The sequence below is a fragment of the Archocentrus centrarchus genome, chromosome 17 (assembly GCF_007364275.1).
Source record: "Archocentrus centrarchus isolate MPI-CPG fArcCen1 chromosome 17, fArcCen1, whole genome shotgun sequence".
NCBI classification, from domain to species: domain Eukaryota; kingdom Metazoa; phylum Chordata; class Actinopteri; order Cichliformes; family Cichlidae; genus Archocentrus; species Archocentrus centrarchus.
The window spans coordinates 21,393,625-21,412,296 of record NC_044362.1 but is presented as its reverse complement, the minus strand read 5'-3'; the positions used below and the strand labels follow the sequence as shown (position 1 = coordinate 21,412,296).

At 40.2% G+C, this 18,672-nt stretch overlaps 2 protein-coding genes across 4 annotated transcripts; both read left to right on the top strand.

The window, feature by feature from the left end:
• The first annotated feature begins 1,637 nt into the window (after positions 1–1,637).
• gpt (glutamic--pyruvic transaminase) lies at positions 1,638–16,987 on the top strand. 3 transcript variants are annotated; one of them, XM_030751489.1, is made up of 13 exons: positions 1,650–1,840; positions 5,024–5,068; positions 6,122–6,308; positions 10,273–10,362; positions 10,546–10,654; positions 10,794–10,927; positions 11,415–11,658; positions 11,918–11,997; positions 12,086–12,222; positions 12,404–12,578; positions 14,716–14,871; positions 15,918–16,030; positions 16,347–16,488. In XM_030751489.1, the coding sequence occupies exons 3-13, from the start codon at positions 6,171–6,173 to the stop codon at positions 16,435–16,437; spliced, it is 1,467 nt and encodes a 488-aa protein (XP_030607349.1). In that variant the 5' UTR covers positions 1,650–1,840; positions 5,024–5,068; positions 6,122–6,170; the 3' UTR covers positions 16,438–16,488. The 3 variants fall into 3 exon arrangements, with proteins under 3 accessions (XP_030607348.1, XP_030607349.1, XP_030607347.1); XM_030751488.1 differs by lacking the exon at positions 5,024–5,068 and having other exon boundaries at positions 1,638–1,840; XM_030751487.1 differs by lacking the exons at positions 1,650–1,840; positions 5,024–5,068 and having other exon boundaries at positions 5,681–6,308; positions 16,347–16,987.
• Positions 1,850–4,001, top strand: fuz (fuzzy planar cell polarity protein). The gene has a single exon (XM_030751490.1). The coding sequence runs from the start codon at positions 2,159–2,161 to the stop codon at positions 3,458–3,460; it is 1,302 nt and encodes a 433-aa protein (XP_030607350.1). The 5' UTR covers positions 1,850–2,158; the 3' UTR covers positions 3,461–4,001.
• Positions 16,988–18,672: the final 1,685 nt, after the last annotated feature.

The window sequence follows — 18,672 nt, the reverse complement described above, 5'->3', positions numbered from 1 at the left end:
TGGCACCTTGAAAGTTTTTCATACAGCTTTCTTGTTTTTAAATTAAAGTATTTCATGAGGTAAGCAGGTTTTATGTGTTAAAGGTCATGATCAGGACTCCATAGTGTTATTTAAATGTTAAGCCACTGAGTTTGCTGTACATCAAATTTGACAGGAGGATTTGTTTGCCATATTGAATAGGAATCAGTAAAGCAACTATAGTAACTACAAGTGGTAGATTAATATAATCAACTAAAGTTATGATGCAAGCTATAGAAAACCTTAAGAGGAAATTGAGTATCTAAATATTATAAGATGAAGTACTTGAGTGAATGCAATCCATACAGTACCTGAACTCCCAGGGAAGCTGTCTTCTTAAGTAGTTTTCAGGAATAGCTCTCCAGACTTATTGAAGGAAGCTCAAAGCTCTGCTTTGGATGTTAGCTGCCCTTTGTTTCGTTCTCTGTCAAGATGATCCCACACTGCTTCAATAATGTTAAGGTCTTAGCTCTGGAGAGGTCAATCCATGACTGACTGGTGTGTTTTTCTATTTGGGTATGCTTTTGTTGCTTTGGCAGTGTGTTTGGGATCATTGCCATGCTGAAAAATTAAGCTTTTGTCAGTCAAACTGTTTAAAGATGATATTGCGTGGTGGATTTCTGTGTTCATAATTCCATCAGTTTTGACAAGATCGCAAACACCACTGGCTAAAATGCAGCCCCAAACCATGACAGAGCCTCCACTGTTTTGCAGATGGCTGTAGACACTCTTGTACCTCTCTCCTAACTTGTACAAATTGATGATTTGAACCAAAAGTTTCAAATTTGGATTCATTGATCCATTAGGGATTTATAAAGTTTAATCTAATTAAACCTGATGCCACTGATTTTCAGTCTAGTTGTGTAATTTGGTATACTTCAGCCTTTTCTCCCTGTTTCCCTTCTTTAAGAATGGCCTTTAGACAGCCACCCTTCCATTTCTTATGAGGCTTCAGAGAACAGCAGATGGATCAGCTGAAGGACCAGATACACTGTCCGTGGAAACAGCACTTTTTTTGGAAAATGTTCATAATCATTGTATTGAGTTGGCAGTAAGAGTTAAAAATTGCATCTTAGTATCCTGATTTTTTTTTTTTAAATGATGGTAATTAATTATAGCATATATTGCTGGTAAAATTACATATTTGATAAAATTCAGTTAATAGCCTAGGAAAGAAACATCTTCTCTTTACCACCTCAAGCAAATAAAAAGCAACACAGAATTATTAATCATACTCTTTATTTGGAATTGCTTAGACTGCTTTTTAATATTATGTTTCTCATGTAGAGTACCGTTAGGCTTACATAGAGTCTGGGTTTACTTTTACTTTTACTTGCAACTGAAGCAAAAACAAGTATTTGCTTCAGTTGCAGCTCCTATTTCTAGAGACGAGATAACATTTGGTTTAATAACGCTCTAAAAAAATTATGAACTTTACAGTTATGTAAATCGGTGCTTAGCGATTCTTTACATAACCTACTCAAAAAATAAACCATGAAATCTTTTCTCAACGCTTGTTTTCTTGAATTAATCTAGATTTTCAAGTTAAAATAAAATAAACTCCCATCTGCTCGCGAGCCCGCAAACGTTGGTGAGCTACTGATTGAGCTCTCGCGAGATGTGACTCTGCGGAAATCGCACCCATGTTGAGAACAACCGTTCCATAAACGCGGGGACTGAACTCAGGTCTGTCTCCATGTCCCTCTTCTTTAGCGGTTACATCAGGGCGGTTAACTCGTAACTGTAGCTCGACCAGCTGAATGAAACCGCCCTTACCAGTGTGAAGAATGAATCATGGGACAGCGTTACTGTGGAAACGACGGTAACTGCTTTTGTTAACCTGGCATTTTAAGTACAGTTAGCTGACAAAAGCTAGCAGTTAGCAAACCGGCGGAATATATCCGATTATCTAGCTAGATTGGCTGCTTGAGTGTCTTATTGTCGGTAGCTGGTTCAGTGAGCTGGAAGAAAATGGTTTACGTGATGCTAACGGCTCACCCTTGCTGATGTAACTTCACTCGGTGATTGTCATTATACAATCAGCTCACTGAAAACCGTGAGTTAGCTGGCTTAGTAAGCTGGTGCAGCGGAACAGCGAGGTTATTGGGCATAAGTATAACCTTAAATCACAGTTAGTCCCATGATGATGCTCCAGGATGGCGCTACACAGCTTCTCTGCCTCACAGCGAGCAGCGGGGTCCCTCTTTTCACAAGGGGAGCCTCAAAACAGCTGCCGTTCTCTGTCATAGGCTCTCTAAATGGTGTTCACATGTTCGGAGCTGGTCAGGGAGTAGTGTTGACCTGCTGTGAGACTGAAGGTGGAGGGAAGGTGGTGTGGAGAGTTTTCCAGGACAGTGTGATGCTCATAGCTGTGAGTGGAGGTGGACATGGTGGTGTGGGCAGCAGCAAAGAGGAGGAGGTCCGTCTACAACGCCTTCTGGAGAATGTGTGGGGCTGCATGGTGCTGGTGTTGGGGCTGGATGAGCTGGTTAATCTCAGGAATGTTGAGAGGCTGAAGAGGGACCTCAGGTCCTGCTTCAGTCTTATTGATGAGCTGCTGGAGGACAGGCAAGAGGGTGTTCTGGGAAACCTTACACACTGTGCTGATTCACTGCTGCCCCCAAACCCCACTGTTCTTCAGGAGGCTGTGGATGGCTTTGCTCAGGCGGCAGACAGCGAGTTTGGTTGCCTCGTTGTTCACGGGCGAATAGCTGCGGCAACTGAAAAGTGGTGGCGCCTCGCTCCACAGGAAGTTGTCCTGCTTTCTGCTTTGATACGGTCACTGTCGGTCTCTGGATCGGCTTCTTGTGATTACCCGATTTTCCTTCCTCAGGGCAGCCCCACCGTGGCCCACCGCCTTCTACGCTTCCAGCTGCTGCCCGGAGCAGACGTGTGCGTGCTGTGCGGTCCAACCCCGTCTCTACATGGAGCTGAGACTAGGCTGGTGGGTCGTTTTTGGTCTCCTCTGGTGGAGACCCTGAGAGACTGCCTGGCTGTTGGAGAGCGCTGCCTACTGGGGTCCGTATCCCTGCGGCCTGATGTACTGGCACTCCTTCTCATCAACCATGAAACACGTCGTGCTGTCTCTTGTGTGAGGACTTCAACTTATCATTACGATGCTCCTTTACTCTCCAAGGCCCGCTGCTGGGAGCTACTGAAACTCTTTTATATCTTCAGCACATCACGCTACTTCATCCAGGGGGAGACTTTATGTGTCTCCCCGGAGGAAAAGGCTCAGAGAGGCAACACTGAAGACTTTCCCCTGGGATTCTCCCACCAGCCCCAACAATGTTATCTAGTTACAGATGAATGCAAAAGCTACGGACTTCAAACACCACAGCACCAGTTGTTTCTGCTTATCTTACCATCTGTGCCCACATTTGCGCTGCGTACACTGGCTACACAGACTCTGTCTGATATAGTAGCAGCCACAGGGTTTTAATTAAATTAGTTACTTAAACCATTTTATTTTTAATCACAGGTGATTAGTTATAGCAGTAATGTGAACTCACATTGTCTTCACTGATGACTGCAAGTACATTACATTCTCACACACAGATCTAGTATCGTAGTGATCATCTTCCATGTTTTGCAAAGACAATGATGAACTGTGCACTGGTAAGCAAATGTATGGTAAAAACATTGAAACACTGTCCAAGCTCTTACAGTTTTTCCTGAAGCTTCTAATGCTTGAAAAATATGAAAACACACTGAAATGTTACACCAAATTGAGTTTTGTTTTGCATCACTGTTGCATGACTGCCCTGGCTCTCTGAAAGCTGGTTATTACATCAGAGGGTAGCACTGTAACAATGTGTATTAAAATGTAACGGAGAATAATGTGAAGATGTTACACTGGGTTTCAAAAGTGCCTGCTGTTTTATTGTTTTGGCATTTTGCCTGAGAGAAGGTGAAAGTATTTGTTTGCGTGTAAATATAGTTGGCTAATTTTTCTGGGTCTTGGCCTCACTGAGTGAGTCATTTACATTGTTCCTAATGCCGATAGCAGTCTGAACACTACTGGCTGCAAGATTCATTTCAAAACTCAGCAGTTATGCAACAGAAAGTAAAACCCCAAAACCACTTCCCAAATGAAACTAAATGTTTAGTATTATTTAAAGTCGTTCAAAGCTGAGTCATAAAAGTCAGTGAAATCTGAAAGCTCTGACCTAAACCATCTCAAAATCAGCTGATTATTTTTTTACAATAGCTTTAGTATATTGAATAAAGCCATGCACAATTTTTTCTCCATAGCACGAACAGTTTCTCAAAGTATATGTGGAGGCTCAAAATTTGACACAGGGGATACAAGTACAGGAGCTAGTCACATGAAACATTTCTGGGCCAAAAAGCACATTTGAGCTCTGTTTAATAACTGCAGCCAGATCAGTTTTACATCCACTCAGAGGTCACAATCTAGTTAATCCAAAATCTTATTAATGTTCAGAACACTGTTTTGTTTCAGTAACAAAACTGCACCAGGTTCAGCATCTGTGGTGTAGAGTTGAAGAAACAAGCTGTAGCTGCAGTTTTTAATAGAGCTCAAATACAGTTTTTAAGCCCTGAAGATTTCATAGCTCCATCTCCTGTCATTAAGAACTTATGAGGGCTCAAAAATTCTGGGTAAATTAAGTACTTCAAGAGGCTATAACTATGAAAGTATTCACAGTATAAGGTAAAAAATTTTGCATGCCATCATTAAATATGCTGAAGTTATTGTGCAAAAACTTATTTTGATTTTTTTGGGGGGGTTTTTTTGTTTTGTTTTTTAACCCCACCAGTTGCGGGTTTATGTTTTTCACATTTTCACACAGCTGTGAGACAACTTTCTCTTGTTACAAAGGGTTTATTTTACAGGACTTGATGGTATAATAATGGTGACTGTGACTACTGACAAAACACACCATTACCGAATGAGTACTTCTGCTGGTGATAAATGACAATAATTTTGCATTTATAACTGCAAAGACAAATTGAGGAAACCTATTGCTCTCTCACATTTCAGTGTGAAGACTCAGCTTTACTGAAAACCACTGAGGATCGGTAGCATGTAAGTGGTTTCTAATCCTCGTTTCTCATCAGATGCACTGCACGTCATACTCATTTTGCATTTAGTAGACAGTCATAGAGAAGGACCATCCCATTTTTAACCTGTGAAACAGGAGATAAGTACCAGTGTTACCAGGCCTGACCTTATTTCCTATGTTTGACCCCACTCCCAAGGGCCTGAAAACACTGCCCAGTATGAGGAACAACAATGCCTCCTCCTGGAGATAATAACAGTGAGATGATGTGTAAGATTTTTACATGAACTGCAGCATTGTTTAGATTATTCCTGTGGTAGGTAATGTAGATTTCTCACATTCTTTTGTATTAATTCACTGGGCTGGAGAAAGTTTAACAAGGCTGCAGTCAACATAGGAGGAGCTTTCACAACATTTAGTTCACATAAAGGAGCGTTTATAGTCTCCTCCCAGATATCTTGGGACAAAGAGAAAAGCGCGGTGTAGTGTGAATAGCAGCAACCGGTTAGCCTGTTAGAACATCTTTCAGTGTGTGTGGTTTAGACTGAGTTACCGGACAACCGACGCTGATTGATAGCCTCCCGGTGCTTCGGATAACTGAGGAGAAAGGGTGGGATAACGGTGGTCTCACAGAAAGGGGAGGGATACGCTCGCTGGTTGCCGTTCTATATGCACCGCCTAAAAAAGTTCTGTTAGTGTAGTTCAGTCATAGTTTTGTTATAACTCTCAGATTCTTGCGCATGCGAAAGGTCCAAAGGTCTGAGTGCGGAGTCATTTTTAGGAGCGCGGTCACTCGTCTTGCACAACTTTGATTTCACTCCTCTCCAGAGAAGCAACCGGCGTGGTGCAGGTCGCTGTGCCCGGCAGAGGCTTTTAAAGTAGCTCGGCTGTTTTGAAAGAAAGTTTGGTAAAATGTCAGCCACTCGGATGCAGATGCTCTCGTCCAGAAGCGTCCGGATTTTAAGCCGCGGGCGAAACGAAATGTTAGCCGGTAGAAGTGGGGCGCAGCGGCCCGGCGGTGATCCCAGGACCCGCTCACTGACCTGTTCCCCTCTGTCCTCCTCCTCCTCTCCCGGCAGAGCCTTATCGAGTCTGAGTGCGACGCGGCGTGGACTTCCCAAAGAGAAAATGTCCGAGAATGGGATAATGTCCCGGGCCAAAGTGCTGACCATCGACACCATGAACCCCACGGTAAAGAAGGTGGAGTACGCCGTGCGGGGGCCAATCGTGCAGCGCGCGGTGGAGCTGGAAAGGGAACTCTCAGAGGTTTGTGAGACAGCGTCTACACCCCTACTCCAATACTACTTTGTGTCTCATTTCTCAATAAAGACTAACTTCTGATCTGGGAATGTAAAATTAATGTATAGCTATTTAAATGCTGTACCCATTTTAATCTCATGGAACTTTAAATGTTAAGTTTCTCTGAAATCCTACAAAATAGCAGATATTCTATAAAAGAGGTTCAACATGTCAGCAGGTTTGTGTCTTTACTTCTACTGATCTTGAATTGCAGATCAGCAGGTTTCTATTAAGGCATGTGCTCTCACCATTACCCACAAACCATGTCCCAAAACAAGTCTGTTTACATGTGGTACACACCCTTCTGTCAAAGTCTGTCAGATGAAACACCATTTGCTGAACCTGATCATGTGTGAGGGTTTGTGTACTAGTCCAGCTGATGTGCCCCATGTCATCATTTGTTTCTCTCTCTGTTGCTCCCAGTTTATTTGTAACTTGTTTTTAAGCTGGTCTTATTGAGCCCTTTTTTTCTAAATGGCAACAGCTTATGTAAAAACCTCACAGGGAAAGTCCATAGTCTAATCCACAGATGCTTTTCTGCATTCCTAGAAAAGGTGGTGTTTTTACATTTAATTATCCTCTTAAAATTGAGCTCTCAGCTCTCGTATACAGCACCCAGATTCAAGAGTTAAATAAATAATAGAAATCCTTCTATACAGCGTATTGACACCAAATAAGAACCTTTTGTTAATTCCTTTTTTTTTTTTTTTTCCCCTCAACGGACTACTCAATCCCCTCCTCTTACACTGTCTTTGGTGATGTGGCAACCAGGTGTTACTTTGCTGAGTGCAGTCTGGTGTGAAAACTGTCCTCTCTTGAGTGGTTTGCTCAGTAAAGGATGAGTATGTGAACAGGTTCTTGCGCAGGTCAAATGCACGGCAACATCAGGCAGCAGGGTCCATAATGACAGCGGTAGCCCTTTAACCAGATGGTTCAATTACTTTAAAGGTATTATGTTCTGTTTACTGTGACTGATACTCATCCACAGATGATCACTCTATATGGGATTTTCCTCTCAGCTACAACAGTTGTATCAAGCACTAATTGATATTTAGATGCTCAAAAAAGCAAAGGAAGCTGGATTCAGACAGTAGAAGCCAGTTGAAAAATAAAGGTAAATGTATTTATCGCATTTCTGCCGAGGACAGGGGAAGTGCAGCAGTCTGTTTGTTCACTAATTGCATATTGTTGCATAGTTGGTCTTTTCAAAAGTACAGCCACAAGGCAGAAATGTACCACACTTCAGGTTCCTCTCAGCTTAGTCTGCATTTTTTTCTGAAGCACTCACCAAATTGTGCTTCTGCTTCCTCCTCTAAGTTTTATGTGTTTTGGCAACACACCTGCCTCTTCGTTTTATGGAGACACCTACTTTTCCAAACTGGTTTGGATGGTGTTGGATTACTTTGGGAAATGAGTTGGAATGTATTCCCTCTTTTGTCTGGGAATTAAATGTCACAAGAAGGCACACTGTTCCCCTGCTTTGTAAATTTTGTTCAGTTTCTTGACAGTACAGGTTTTCCCTTCTTCATTTTAACCAAATACAAAGTATGCATTGTTCAGAGAGCGCAGAAACAAGACAAACTGCACCAGCTTACTGTACCAATATGCATATGCACTGATAAACTCACACTGAAGTGTTTGTTTAATCCTAATGAGCAGATAGCTGATGGTGAATGGGGCTGTTTGAATGATATGTCAGATATTTTTACTGTACCAGAGTGAAAGCAAATGTCCCAAATGTTTTCCATGGTAGAATAATGTGATGGGTTTTTATTTGACACACATGGATGTGACTGTAGTCACAGACTACTGGGAATGTGTTGGAGCGCCATTAGGTGAGCAAATCAAGGAAACAAAAAAAGACATAAAAGTGCAAAATGAATTTTCTTAACAGACTTTTTGCTGTTTTACATCATTGCAAAATTGATACATCACTGCAAAGCCCTGCAGTAGAAAGAAATACTGCCTTTTCTGCTGCTTCAGCATGTTTTTTGTTTTTGTTTTTTGTCCTGGTCTATAAGTGATGAACAGAAAGCACGGACCTTTCCAAGTCAGCTCACAGGAGCAGAGGTCAGCTTTTTTTTCTTTTCCTTCCCCCTAAAAGATCACCATTATGAAAGGGGGGGGGGGGGGGGGGGGGGCCTTTGACCCAGGGGTGTTATACACACTTCATAAAGTTATTGGCTCAGCCTGAGAGACGCCTCTTGAGCGTGACCAATGGGAGCGCACGGGACTCATGTTTCCTAAAATCTGAACTGGACTGGACTGGACAAATCAAACGTGCTGTTTGGATTTCTGCAGGGTGTCAGTGTGACGCTTCACTGGTGGATTTTCTGCAGTGTCACACTGTCTTAACATCTGGTGTTAAGCAGCATGTGTGCGCGTGCATGTGTCTGTGCATGTTTCCCTGCATTGCTGTTTGTCCTCCGTCAGCGGTCTCAGTTGTTCAGGAGATTATCTTTCAGACCTTGAAGTATTATATTATTTGCCTGGGAGACAGTAAAAAATACCTTTTATTTAGATAATATTCTTGTCTAATTATTGATATTTAGCTGTTGCTTCATGTGATGCATACTGTTCTTCTTTTTAAGGTTGCACCAAAGAGATTGAAAGCTCTTGTGTAATGTAGGTCTGTTTGTTTCAGAAGGTTAATAGAAGTGAAGTGATAAGCTGGTTTGCACAGGCTGAAACTTTGAATGCACATTTGACTTCCATCTATGCTGTTCCAGATTTACTAAACTACTTTTCCAAATGTCTGTGTCTCCTCCTGAATAAACACAGTATACAATTTATCTGCTCGATGCTGTGTGTACTTATCTGGAGTTTATATTTGACTTAAACAATCTGGCCTGTGGAATTTAATCAGAATCCTTGAGGTATTTTGTTTCATTAACAGTATAGAGCTTGAGGCCTAATGATTGTTTTGAATGCTTTATCATGTAAAAGATTTGCAGGGAGAGCATTTAATTTATTTACATAAGCATTTGATGCTAATCGGCCATGATTTTCCTTGGTTTTGTTGAACAAACAAAAAACAACTGCTGACTGGCTAAATGAAATCAAATTTAACTAAAATCTAGAGGAAAATGACAGTGTGCTTTAAAGCTGCTAAAGCTTTTGTGTCTAGGATAATTTTTGGCACATGACACCCTTGTAAAGCAAACTGGGGATGCACAGATTGGCCCAGAAATCACTATTTTGCAGATTGCCAACTCTGATATCGATTAGAGTCCGAGTGATTTGTCGGTGGCCCAGTATTATTAGCCAATATTAGCTATCTGGAGATCTGTTGGTATTGGCGTTTATTACCATGAAGAGATGAGAGAAACACCCTTCAACAATGTTATTAGTGTTGACGCTGCATAGGTTGTCCACTAGAGGGCACTCTGCAACTTCCCTGAACGGCCACAAACACAACAACCAGCTGATCCAAGCAAAGCTGGGCAGAGCATAGAGGATTGAATAACTAACTACACAAAAAATGTCAGGGAGATCTGTTTATGTTTGTAAGAAAGATAAAAAAATATTGGCCGATATATTGAAATATTGGATTTCTAAAATTGCTAAATATCAGTATCAGGCTGTAATACCTATATTTTATCTGTTTTGTTATGTTGAAGTATTTAGTATTTAGTTCTTTATCAAACTGTCTTTGAACAATTGGGCAACAGATAACTGGCTTGACACCACATATAAAAATTTGGTGGTGTCCATGTGTATGGAACACTTATGTATGTGTTAAAAAGTGTGCAGGCATAGTGTTAAGGTTGTTTAGGTGCAGCTGACATTCTTAGTCAGTTCTCACAAACTTTGACATATCAAAGCTGGTTTGTTAAGGGGCAGTCTCTCTAAATTTTAGAAAGGCTGATATTTCTTGTGTTGTGTACAAAATAAAAAAATTAAACTGCTGTTAATTGTGTTTGTTTGACAGGGAATGAAGAAGCCCTTTGCAGAGGTCATCAGGGCCAATATTGGTGATGCGCATGCTATGGGCCAGCAGCCAATTACTTTCTTCCGACAGGTCTGTTTCTAAACCCTTCCCCAGACTTCTCATCTAAATATAGCAAACCTCTTTCATGTCTGTTAATGTGCTTCAAACTAACTGCCACACTTCAGACAAGTTGATGTCAATCAGTTTTCCAGTCTTATGTAGTAGTGCATGCAGATAGTACACCCTTATGCTAACACATCTCTTTGTGTCAAGGTCCTGGCGCTCTGCTCCTACCCTGAACTGCTGAGTGACAGCACATTCCCAGAGGATACTAAAAGTAGAGCATGCCGCATTCTGCAGTCCTGTGGAGGGAACAGTATGGGTGTGTGAGGGTTTTTCTTTTCTTTTCTTTTGGTTATTAATTATCACCTTTAGTCTCTTTATACACCTACTGAGAGATATATAGCCACACTTTACGTTACCATAGCAGCTTGTATTGTCTCCATATGAATCTCCTTCAGGTTCCTACAGTGCCAGTCAAGGCATAGACTCTGTGCGCCAGGATGTGGCCAGTTACATTGTGCGACGGGACGGTGGTGTGCCCTGTGACCCAAATAACATTTACCTCACCACAGGGGCCAGTGATGGCATTATGGTACAGTACACCTCACTATGTCTCTGTTAAAAGTTTTACTTTTAATCGTAACAGTGAAGGAACCTGCAAAACAGACTTTTGAAATGAAAGCTTTAGCAGTGAGCCTGCTTTTAAAGGATGCATGATACACACAACAGCTAGCAGGGAAATAAATATGTGTGAGAACAAATGGGATCTATTCAATGTCAGCTAATCAAAGAGAGGCTGAAACTGGATCACTGATGCATGAACATTTTGGCTCAAATGCTAGGTATTACCTTCTCCTGACCTCTTTCATGGGTTGTCTGTGAGCTGCTTAACGGTCTTGTTTTCCATGAGAAAAGACCTCAAAACAATAGCACTTTTATCTGGCAGTGATCTTAAGTGGGCTCTCATTTACTCAAGCATAATAGATATTTATTTTTCATAAAATTATATGATGTGTGCATATGTGCAGTGAGCAACATAACTGAAATGACTGAAAAGTCTTTTTTGACCTCTCTCTCAGACAATGCTGAAGCTGCTGGTGTGTGGCGAAGGTACAACCCGCACAGGCGTCATGATACCCATACCTCAGTATCCCCTGTATTCGGCTGCACTGGCTGAACTGGGCGCTGTGCAGATTAACTATTTCCTTAATGAGGAAAAGTGCTGGAGCCTGGACATCACTGAGCTGCAGCGCGCCGTAAATGAGGCCAGGCAGCACTGCAACCCGCGAGCCTTATGCATCATCAACCCTGGAAACCCCACAGGTAAATTCTTTTGTCAAAATGACATTTATGGCATTTATTTAGCAGCCATCTTCATATATTATATATGTCAAGATCAATCAGTCAAGTAGTCATTAAAGAAAACAGAGCAAAGAATAAAAAAGCAAAATGAGCTTTGCAAAATGAACCTTTAAAGCCTTTAAGCTATCTAGTGGCTCTTTTCAAAGAGCCACTAGATGGCAGCAAAGCTAAATAACTGCCTGCTAAAGTCACCGGTGTATCATGAGCCTTATTTTTACAGGTCAGGTTCAGAGCAGACAGTGCATTGAGGATGTAATTCGATTCGCTGCAAAGGAACGTCTCTTCCTCATGGCTGATGAGGTAATCTCTCTGAATGTCTTAAAACATTTGCCTGATGTATAATCTTCTTCACCTTATTAATATCTGTTCTACTGTTCCCATCTCCCAGGTGTACCAGGATAATGTGTATGCTGAGGGTTGCCAGTTCCACTCCTTTAAGAAAGTCCTGTTTGAGATGGAGCCTGAGTACGCAGAAACAGTGGAACTGGCATCCTTCCACTCCACCTCCAAGTGTTATATGGGAGAGTAAGTTTTTCTTATTCGTATGGGGGTTAAAATAACTAAAAACTAGCTATTTGAAGGAGGTGTTTTACTTCAATCAGCTCCTATAGTACAGTAAGGGTGCAATACATAGTTTGTGTTTCTGTCTTTCTTTGTATTTTGTTTTGTGTTTGCTGTAATCCTCACATCTTAATTTGCCCCACAGGTGTGGCTTTCGTGGCGGCTACATGGAGATCATCAACATGGACGATGAAGTGAAGGACCAGCTCACCAAGCTGCTGTCAGTCCGCCTTTGCCCTCCTGTTCCTGGACAGGCTCTAATGGACCTGGTGGTTAACCCTCCACAGCCTGGGGAGCCTTCTTACGACACCTTTATCAAGGTACTCAGTCTACCATCATAGGCTGTATATATATATATATATAAATGGATGAAACTGAAGCTTAAGTACCCTAAACCTACATTCTTTATCATAGCGGGCAAGGGGCGACCCCCTCCAGTTGACTAAAAGAAGTCAAATTGTCAGGAAGTTTGTGTGAAAATGACGATTTAGTTCACTTGATCAGTGATTTCAGTAAACACTAATGACTTATGGTCTCAGTCACTAGTTTCAGGTAGGTTTGAATACAGCCAAATATCCATTTTGTGAATTATGGTCTTCATTAGATTTTATTAATCACAAAAATATATATGCATTTTCATTCTCATTGCAAAATGCTGTCGGTACTTAGCTACTCACAATAGATTTTACTTCATTTGCTTACATATCAGAACATGTTAACCTGTTAACATCCTGCCCACCAAGAGTTCGGGGTGGGTTATACTTAGTAGGCAAATTTTCAAAAACATAAGTACATATGTTTAATTTGATTGTGTCGCACACATTTTAACATTAGTTTTTCAATTATAAGCAAGAGTCCTCAGTGATCTGGTGGATATCAAGAGATTAAATACTGTGAAATCACATTTTAACTGTAGTACTTTATAAATGGCCTAAAGCGTACTCACTTTGTTTCATAAATATCTGAGAAATCACTTACATCCATTATGTGCAGGTCATGAAAAATTTAGGTGGGGTTTTTTTTTGTTTTTTTTTCTTTGTGTATATGTGTGTTTACAGACACACACAGAATATCTGGGCATTTGCACAGAATAACTTCCTATCAGTGCCTTCAGGTAGGGTTGCACAATTGCAGCCAAAAATGAGAATCGTAATTATTTGTCACCATTAGTCATTGATTTTAGTGACAAAATGTTTTTATTGCACAGTCATGTAATCAAAACACCACTATCACATCTTCACCTTTCTACAAATCATTGCATCAAAATAAAATTCTCTTCTTCCTCATTCACCTAAATTCAGTGCGTCTCTTATAAGAAAAATAACAAATAAAAATAAACTGTATCAAAACCTAACACATAATTAAATCAACAGGGCACAGCTTTCACTTTCAGTACGGCCATTTTCCTGAAACATTCTCACTGTGCTTATTGGATGCACATCTTTGGCCAACTAAAAAGCGATTGCATTGGTGGTTTCGGTGTGCCTTTGTGAGCTCAGCGGATACACTGACATGCTGTACAGCCTCACCTTTAAGGACATCTGAGCTGATGTTGGATGATTGATGTTAGCAACCGTTGCGCTGTTTTACTACTGCAGTTTTTGGTGTATTTTCAGGCAGTCAAAGAAGTTAGTTTAGTTGCTTTGAAGTACAGGCGCACAGCACTCTTTGCATATGATTTCTCTTTGCTTAACATCACTCGCACTAAATCTGAAATGTTTCCAGACAGTGGATGATGATCCACTTTGAGGCACAAGCTCTTCATCTTCTGCTGTGTCAGGCATTTGAGTTTTGATGTATATCTGTCATTTAGTATATTGTTACTCCAGAAAACTTCAAGCTGCACAATGTGGGGAACAGCTGTGATTGGCTCATGCAGGCAGGTGGTCAGGTGCTGATTTAGGACGCACTTGATTTGCTTTTACTTTGCATTTTAAACAGCAGAGCATGCATTTTAAACATCGCTTGGTTGTGCTTATTAAATTATGGGAAGCCAAAGTTGTGATCGAGATTAAAATTTGAGTAATCGTGCAGCCCTGTCTTCAGGTATCACAGTAGTTCCTCCAGAAGAACGCAAAAATATTTTATGGATTGGTTATTTAAAAAAATATAAAACAAACAAGCTTAAAATCAAAACCTCTTTTGGGCTTGGAATGATCATGATTAGTTTTTGTATGAAAAGATGTTATTCATATGAACTGTTTTTAATCTTACTGTATTGTACACGTTTATTCATTGCGGTGTAAATTCAAGAAGAAAACTGCTAATACAGCTCAAACACACTAAGGCACAAAACCCTTTGCAGAAAATGGTCATTTGTAAGTGCTGCCTAATTTTTTCTTTCACAGGGGATTGGTACACACAGATAAATTAATCCAGTACAGTCAATTACAGCTTCATAAATGTTGGATCTAATTTTGTGTTTTTATTTTCTTCCCAACTCTTTCCCATATCCAGGAACGCACAGCCACATTAAGTGCCTTAGCAGAAAAGGCCAAGCTTACAGAGCAAGTTCTCAACACGGTGCAAGGCATCAGCTGCAACCCTGTGCAGGGTGCTATGTACTCCTTTCCTCGCATAACCATCCCTGAAAAGGCTATCAAAGAGGCCACGGTCAGTCCTGAACCCTTTTTTTTTTAATTATTATTTTTAAATAAATAATTCACTGTTTCAGTGTCAGGGTGATGGCATTGATCAGAAGTAGCAAAAAAGAGAGACGATGCAGTTATACAAGAATTTCTGTTGAACAGATTCTCTAATCGCCTACATTTTGAAAATTTCTCTCCATGACGGTAACAGCCTTGAATGCACTCATGTTACAGTACGCACAACCCATGTTAGGGACGGGATTAAATACAACATGCAAACTGGTGGTGGATGTGCAGTGTGCTGGAGAAGCTCAGCTCTTTGCACACCCGCCCCCCCTGTCTTCTAAGTAGAACAAATGATTTTCAGTGGCTCATAGTTTCAGTTCTGTCTGACGGGTGGCTGCTCGTACATACTTTTACACCGAGTTTAAAAGGATGGAATAGGAAATTGGAATTATATGGATTTTTTTTTTCTTTCCACAAAAGGACTTTCAGACTTCAGACATCCATTTCTTTTAGTTGAATTTTGCACCTGAGGGCCTCCACAGTTAGACACCTTAAAAAAAAAAAAAAAATCTTAAACTTGTTTTTGCAAAACCTTTTGATTTGAAAGGACTTTGATGTACTTCAGGTTTATTTTACCTCCTTACCTTACACGCCTAAAGGACTTCTTTACTACAATAAGTATGCAGAATATAAACCAAATTAAAAAGAATATTTCCATTTAAATGTAGAATACAATTATGATCAAACTAAACAATAAATGTAAAAATTATAAGAAGTGTTTTGAAGGATGATAGCACCCTGTATATTAAACTGCGACATGTTTTTGTTTTACAGAAGAGTGTTTGATAGAAAAGATGACATTTTGAGCTTTTTCTGCTTTAATCTGGTCCAGTTTTGTTTTTAAAATGGATTAATTTTGTTTGTTTGAATTGAGAATACTATTTACTATTATTTAAGGAAAAAGGACCCGGAGTACCTGGCATCCTGATAAATGCTTTCTACATGAAACAGTCCCATGCCACCAGAATTTTGAGATTCATACATATGTTTCTTTTTGTCGCTCAGGAAAAGGGACAGCAGCCGGACATGTTTTATTGCATGAAGATGCTGGAGGAGACGGGAATCTGCCTTGTACCTGGCAGCGGTTTTGGTCAAAAGGATGGGACCTATCACTTCAGGTAAATAACAGTTATATTGATTATCCATTTTAATTAGAAAAAATATGCAACCTACAGTCAGAAAACCAAAAGACATTCAGTTATTCAGTTTTGGCACATTTGTAAAACCTTCACAAATGTTGGTTTTAATGCTGTGTTGTTTTAGAGTGGATTTAACTAGGTGTACATAAGTTGGTGTTGTGAAATAGTTTGTTGTTAATCTTTCATGTTATCCTTGTCACAGCCTCCAAATGAATTCTTCTGGGATTCTCTGAAGTTGTTGTTGTATCAAAAAATCTTTATTTGTGTCTTCCTTTTCTTTGCCCCTCTTGCCCAGAATGACCATCTTGCCACCGACAGACAAGCTGAAGATCCTCCTGAATAAAGTCAAAGAGTTCCACCAGAGATTCACCCAGCAGTATTCTTAAGTTTCCACATTGGTTTTCCCCTCCATTCACGAAAGGACGAGCTTGCCAAACACAACAAAAAATATCAGCCAATAAGAGTTTTATCTGTTACTATTAAGTGCCTTCTCTGTGATGGCTCTGGTAGTCTCTGTGATGACACACTCCAACCTCCTATAGCTGTCACATTTGGACATTTGCTGATCTTTGTCTTAAGTCGCTGTTTATGCCACAAACAAAAAAAAAACAAGTGAAGAAATTGAAATTGGAGACCTGTGTCTTTTTTTTTTCTTTCTTTTTTTGGGGGGTGTTTAATCTATTATCTGTGTCGTTTTTAAAAGATGTATATACTCTAGGTCTGTAACTTTCACTTAATAGCTTGAATGTGAATCGTGAGAAGAAAAAGGTGATGCTGTTTACAGATTCTGAAAATGTGTAAAAAAAAAAAAAAAAAATGGCTAAAATATTCCTCTCCTGCAGGCTTTGCTCAACTGGAAGAATATGCTGAAAAAGTTCCTCTTGCATGATGGCTCACTAGTAATTTTGTAGTGTCAAAATAAATGTAATGCTCTTGTTTTGGCTCATTATTCCATAGAGGTTTAAAAAAAATGAGAGGAATGTTCCTTTTTTTCTTTGACTTTGAACTCTATGGCAGCACTCTTATTTTGCTTTGGAGCTTTGTTCAACAGCTTCCATTGTTCCTTCATGGTGTTTTATGTCACAAACCACAAATTGAGAATAGTAGGACAGAGAGACAGTCAGAGAGACAGTGATGCATCATACATCAGCGGTCATGTGGCTGTCCTGGTTCTGACAATGACCAGTCTTTATTCGCTGTGTACAGTCTTATATAAGATTTATTTGACTGACCCGAACATCTTACTGAGATTCAGCTGTGTTTGTGAATAGACGATCATATTTTCTTTTTACTTGAAATCTGTGTGTCTGACCCCAAAAAAGCATAACGTCTAAAACAAACGTGCTGACCCTTTTTAACCTCAGTCTTCATCCTCGAGACAAACGCAAACCTACACCGAGTTAGTCATCTGCCATCTCTGTGTTCATTATACCGTGTAAGGCCAAAGGGCAGTGTTACGCATTGTTACTTTGTGGCTTTGCTGTAATATATATTTTTATAAAATCAGTGCATTGTGTGTAATTTTAGGAAACCTTTCAGTTCAGTTTTATTTATATAGCACAGTTGCCTTAAGGCTCTTTATTTCTTAAAGAGCCTACAGTATTAGAGAAATCCCCAGCATTCATACATTCCCCTATGAGCAAGCACTTGGCAACAGTGGGGAGGAGGAACTCCCTTTTTAAAGGAAGATACTTCTGGCAGAACCAGGCTGAGCCTCCCTCAACCTGGTTGGGAGGTTGAGGGAGCCTCCCAACCAGTTCGGGGTGCCATCTGTCGCAATCAGTTAGGGGTGAGGGGAAGAAGAGACAAGGACAAAACAAACAATCATAGAAGTCAAAATGGCATATAAATGCATAGGGAGTGAAAAAAGGTGAGTGGAGAAGGAAATTCTCTGTGCATCACCAACAGTCTAAGCCTAGAACAGCATAACTAAGGGATGGTTCAGCTTCACTTCTGTGTAAAGGGTTTTATCTCTTGCTTGCTGCTCAACAGTTGTAGCTCAAAAGGCTGTAAAAGCTGAAGGAATGAAACATTTGACAATCACACAGAGTTCAGAAAAGTTAAATGTAATGTTTGTATTTTTAAATTGGACACTTTAAAGCTTGCCAGTAAATTTTCAAAACTAACTGGTGCTTTTATTTTGAAAATTAGAGGTATTTCTGAGCATCTTGTTAATTTTCTAAAATAGATTAGGAGCTTTTATCTTTAAATTTCACAGCATCAAGCATCTTGACATTTAAAGAATCACGTTAATTTCCTATGACTGGCTTGGGGCTTTTATTTTGAAAATTTCACAAATTTTAAAACATACTGGTCTTCCAATAAGAAAGAGGGCTTTAATTTTGAAAATCCAATGCACCTGAGCCCTGTATTATGAAGAGAGCTCAACACACACACAGGGATTCATTTTCCCTCACACTGGCAATTAGGATAAGCGGTTACATGAAGGTGGTTATCAAGTTGCTGCAATAAACCTGGCTATGTGCACTGTTAGCAGAGCAGCTGATTTTAAATACCATTTTCAAAGATATTACGTCAGAAGGTCATGTGATGTCTTAGTCACTTGACCAAAGAACAGGACAAAAAATGTGACAATCTGAAAAGAATATTTTCTCCCAGAT

What these genes read in the sequence shown, in the direction of transcription:
- fuz (XM_030751490.1), top strand. Translation starts at nt 2,159, where the DNA reads ATGATGATGCTCCAGGATGGCGCTACACAGCTTCTCTGCCTCACAGCG.
- gpt (XM_030751487.1), top strand. Translation starts at nt 5,955, where the DNA reads ATGTCAGCCACTCGGATGCAGATGCTCTCGTCCAGAAGCGTCCGGATT. An exon ending in TCCAAGTGTTATATGGGAGA is followed by an intron (nt 12,223 to 12,403) that starts GTAAGTTTTTCT and finishes TTTGCCCCACAG; the next exon opens with GTGTGGCTTTCGTGGCGGCT. An exon ending in GATGGGACCTATCACTTCAG is followed by an intron (nt 16,031 to 16,346) that starts GTAAATAACAGT and finishes CCTCTTGCCCAG; the next exon opens with AATGACCATCTTGCCACCGA.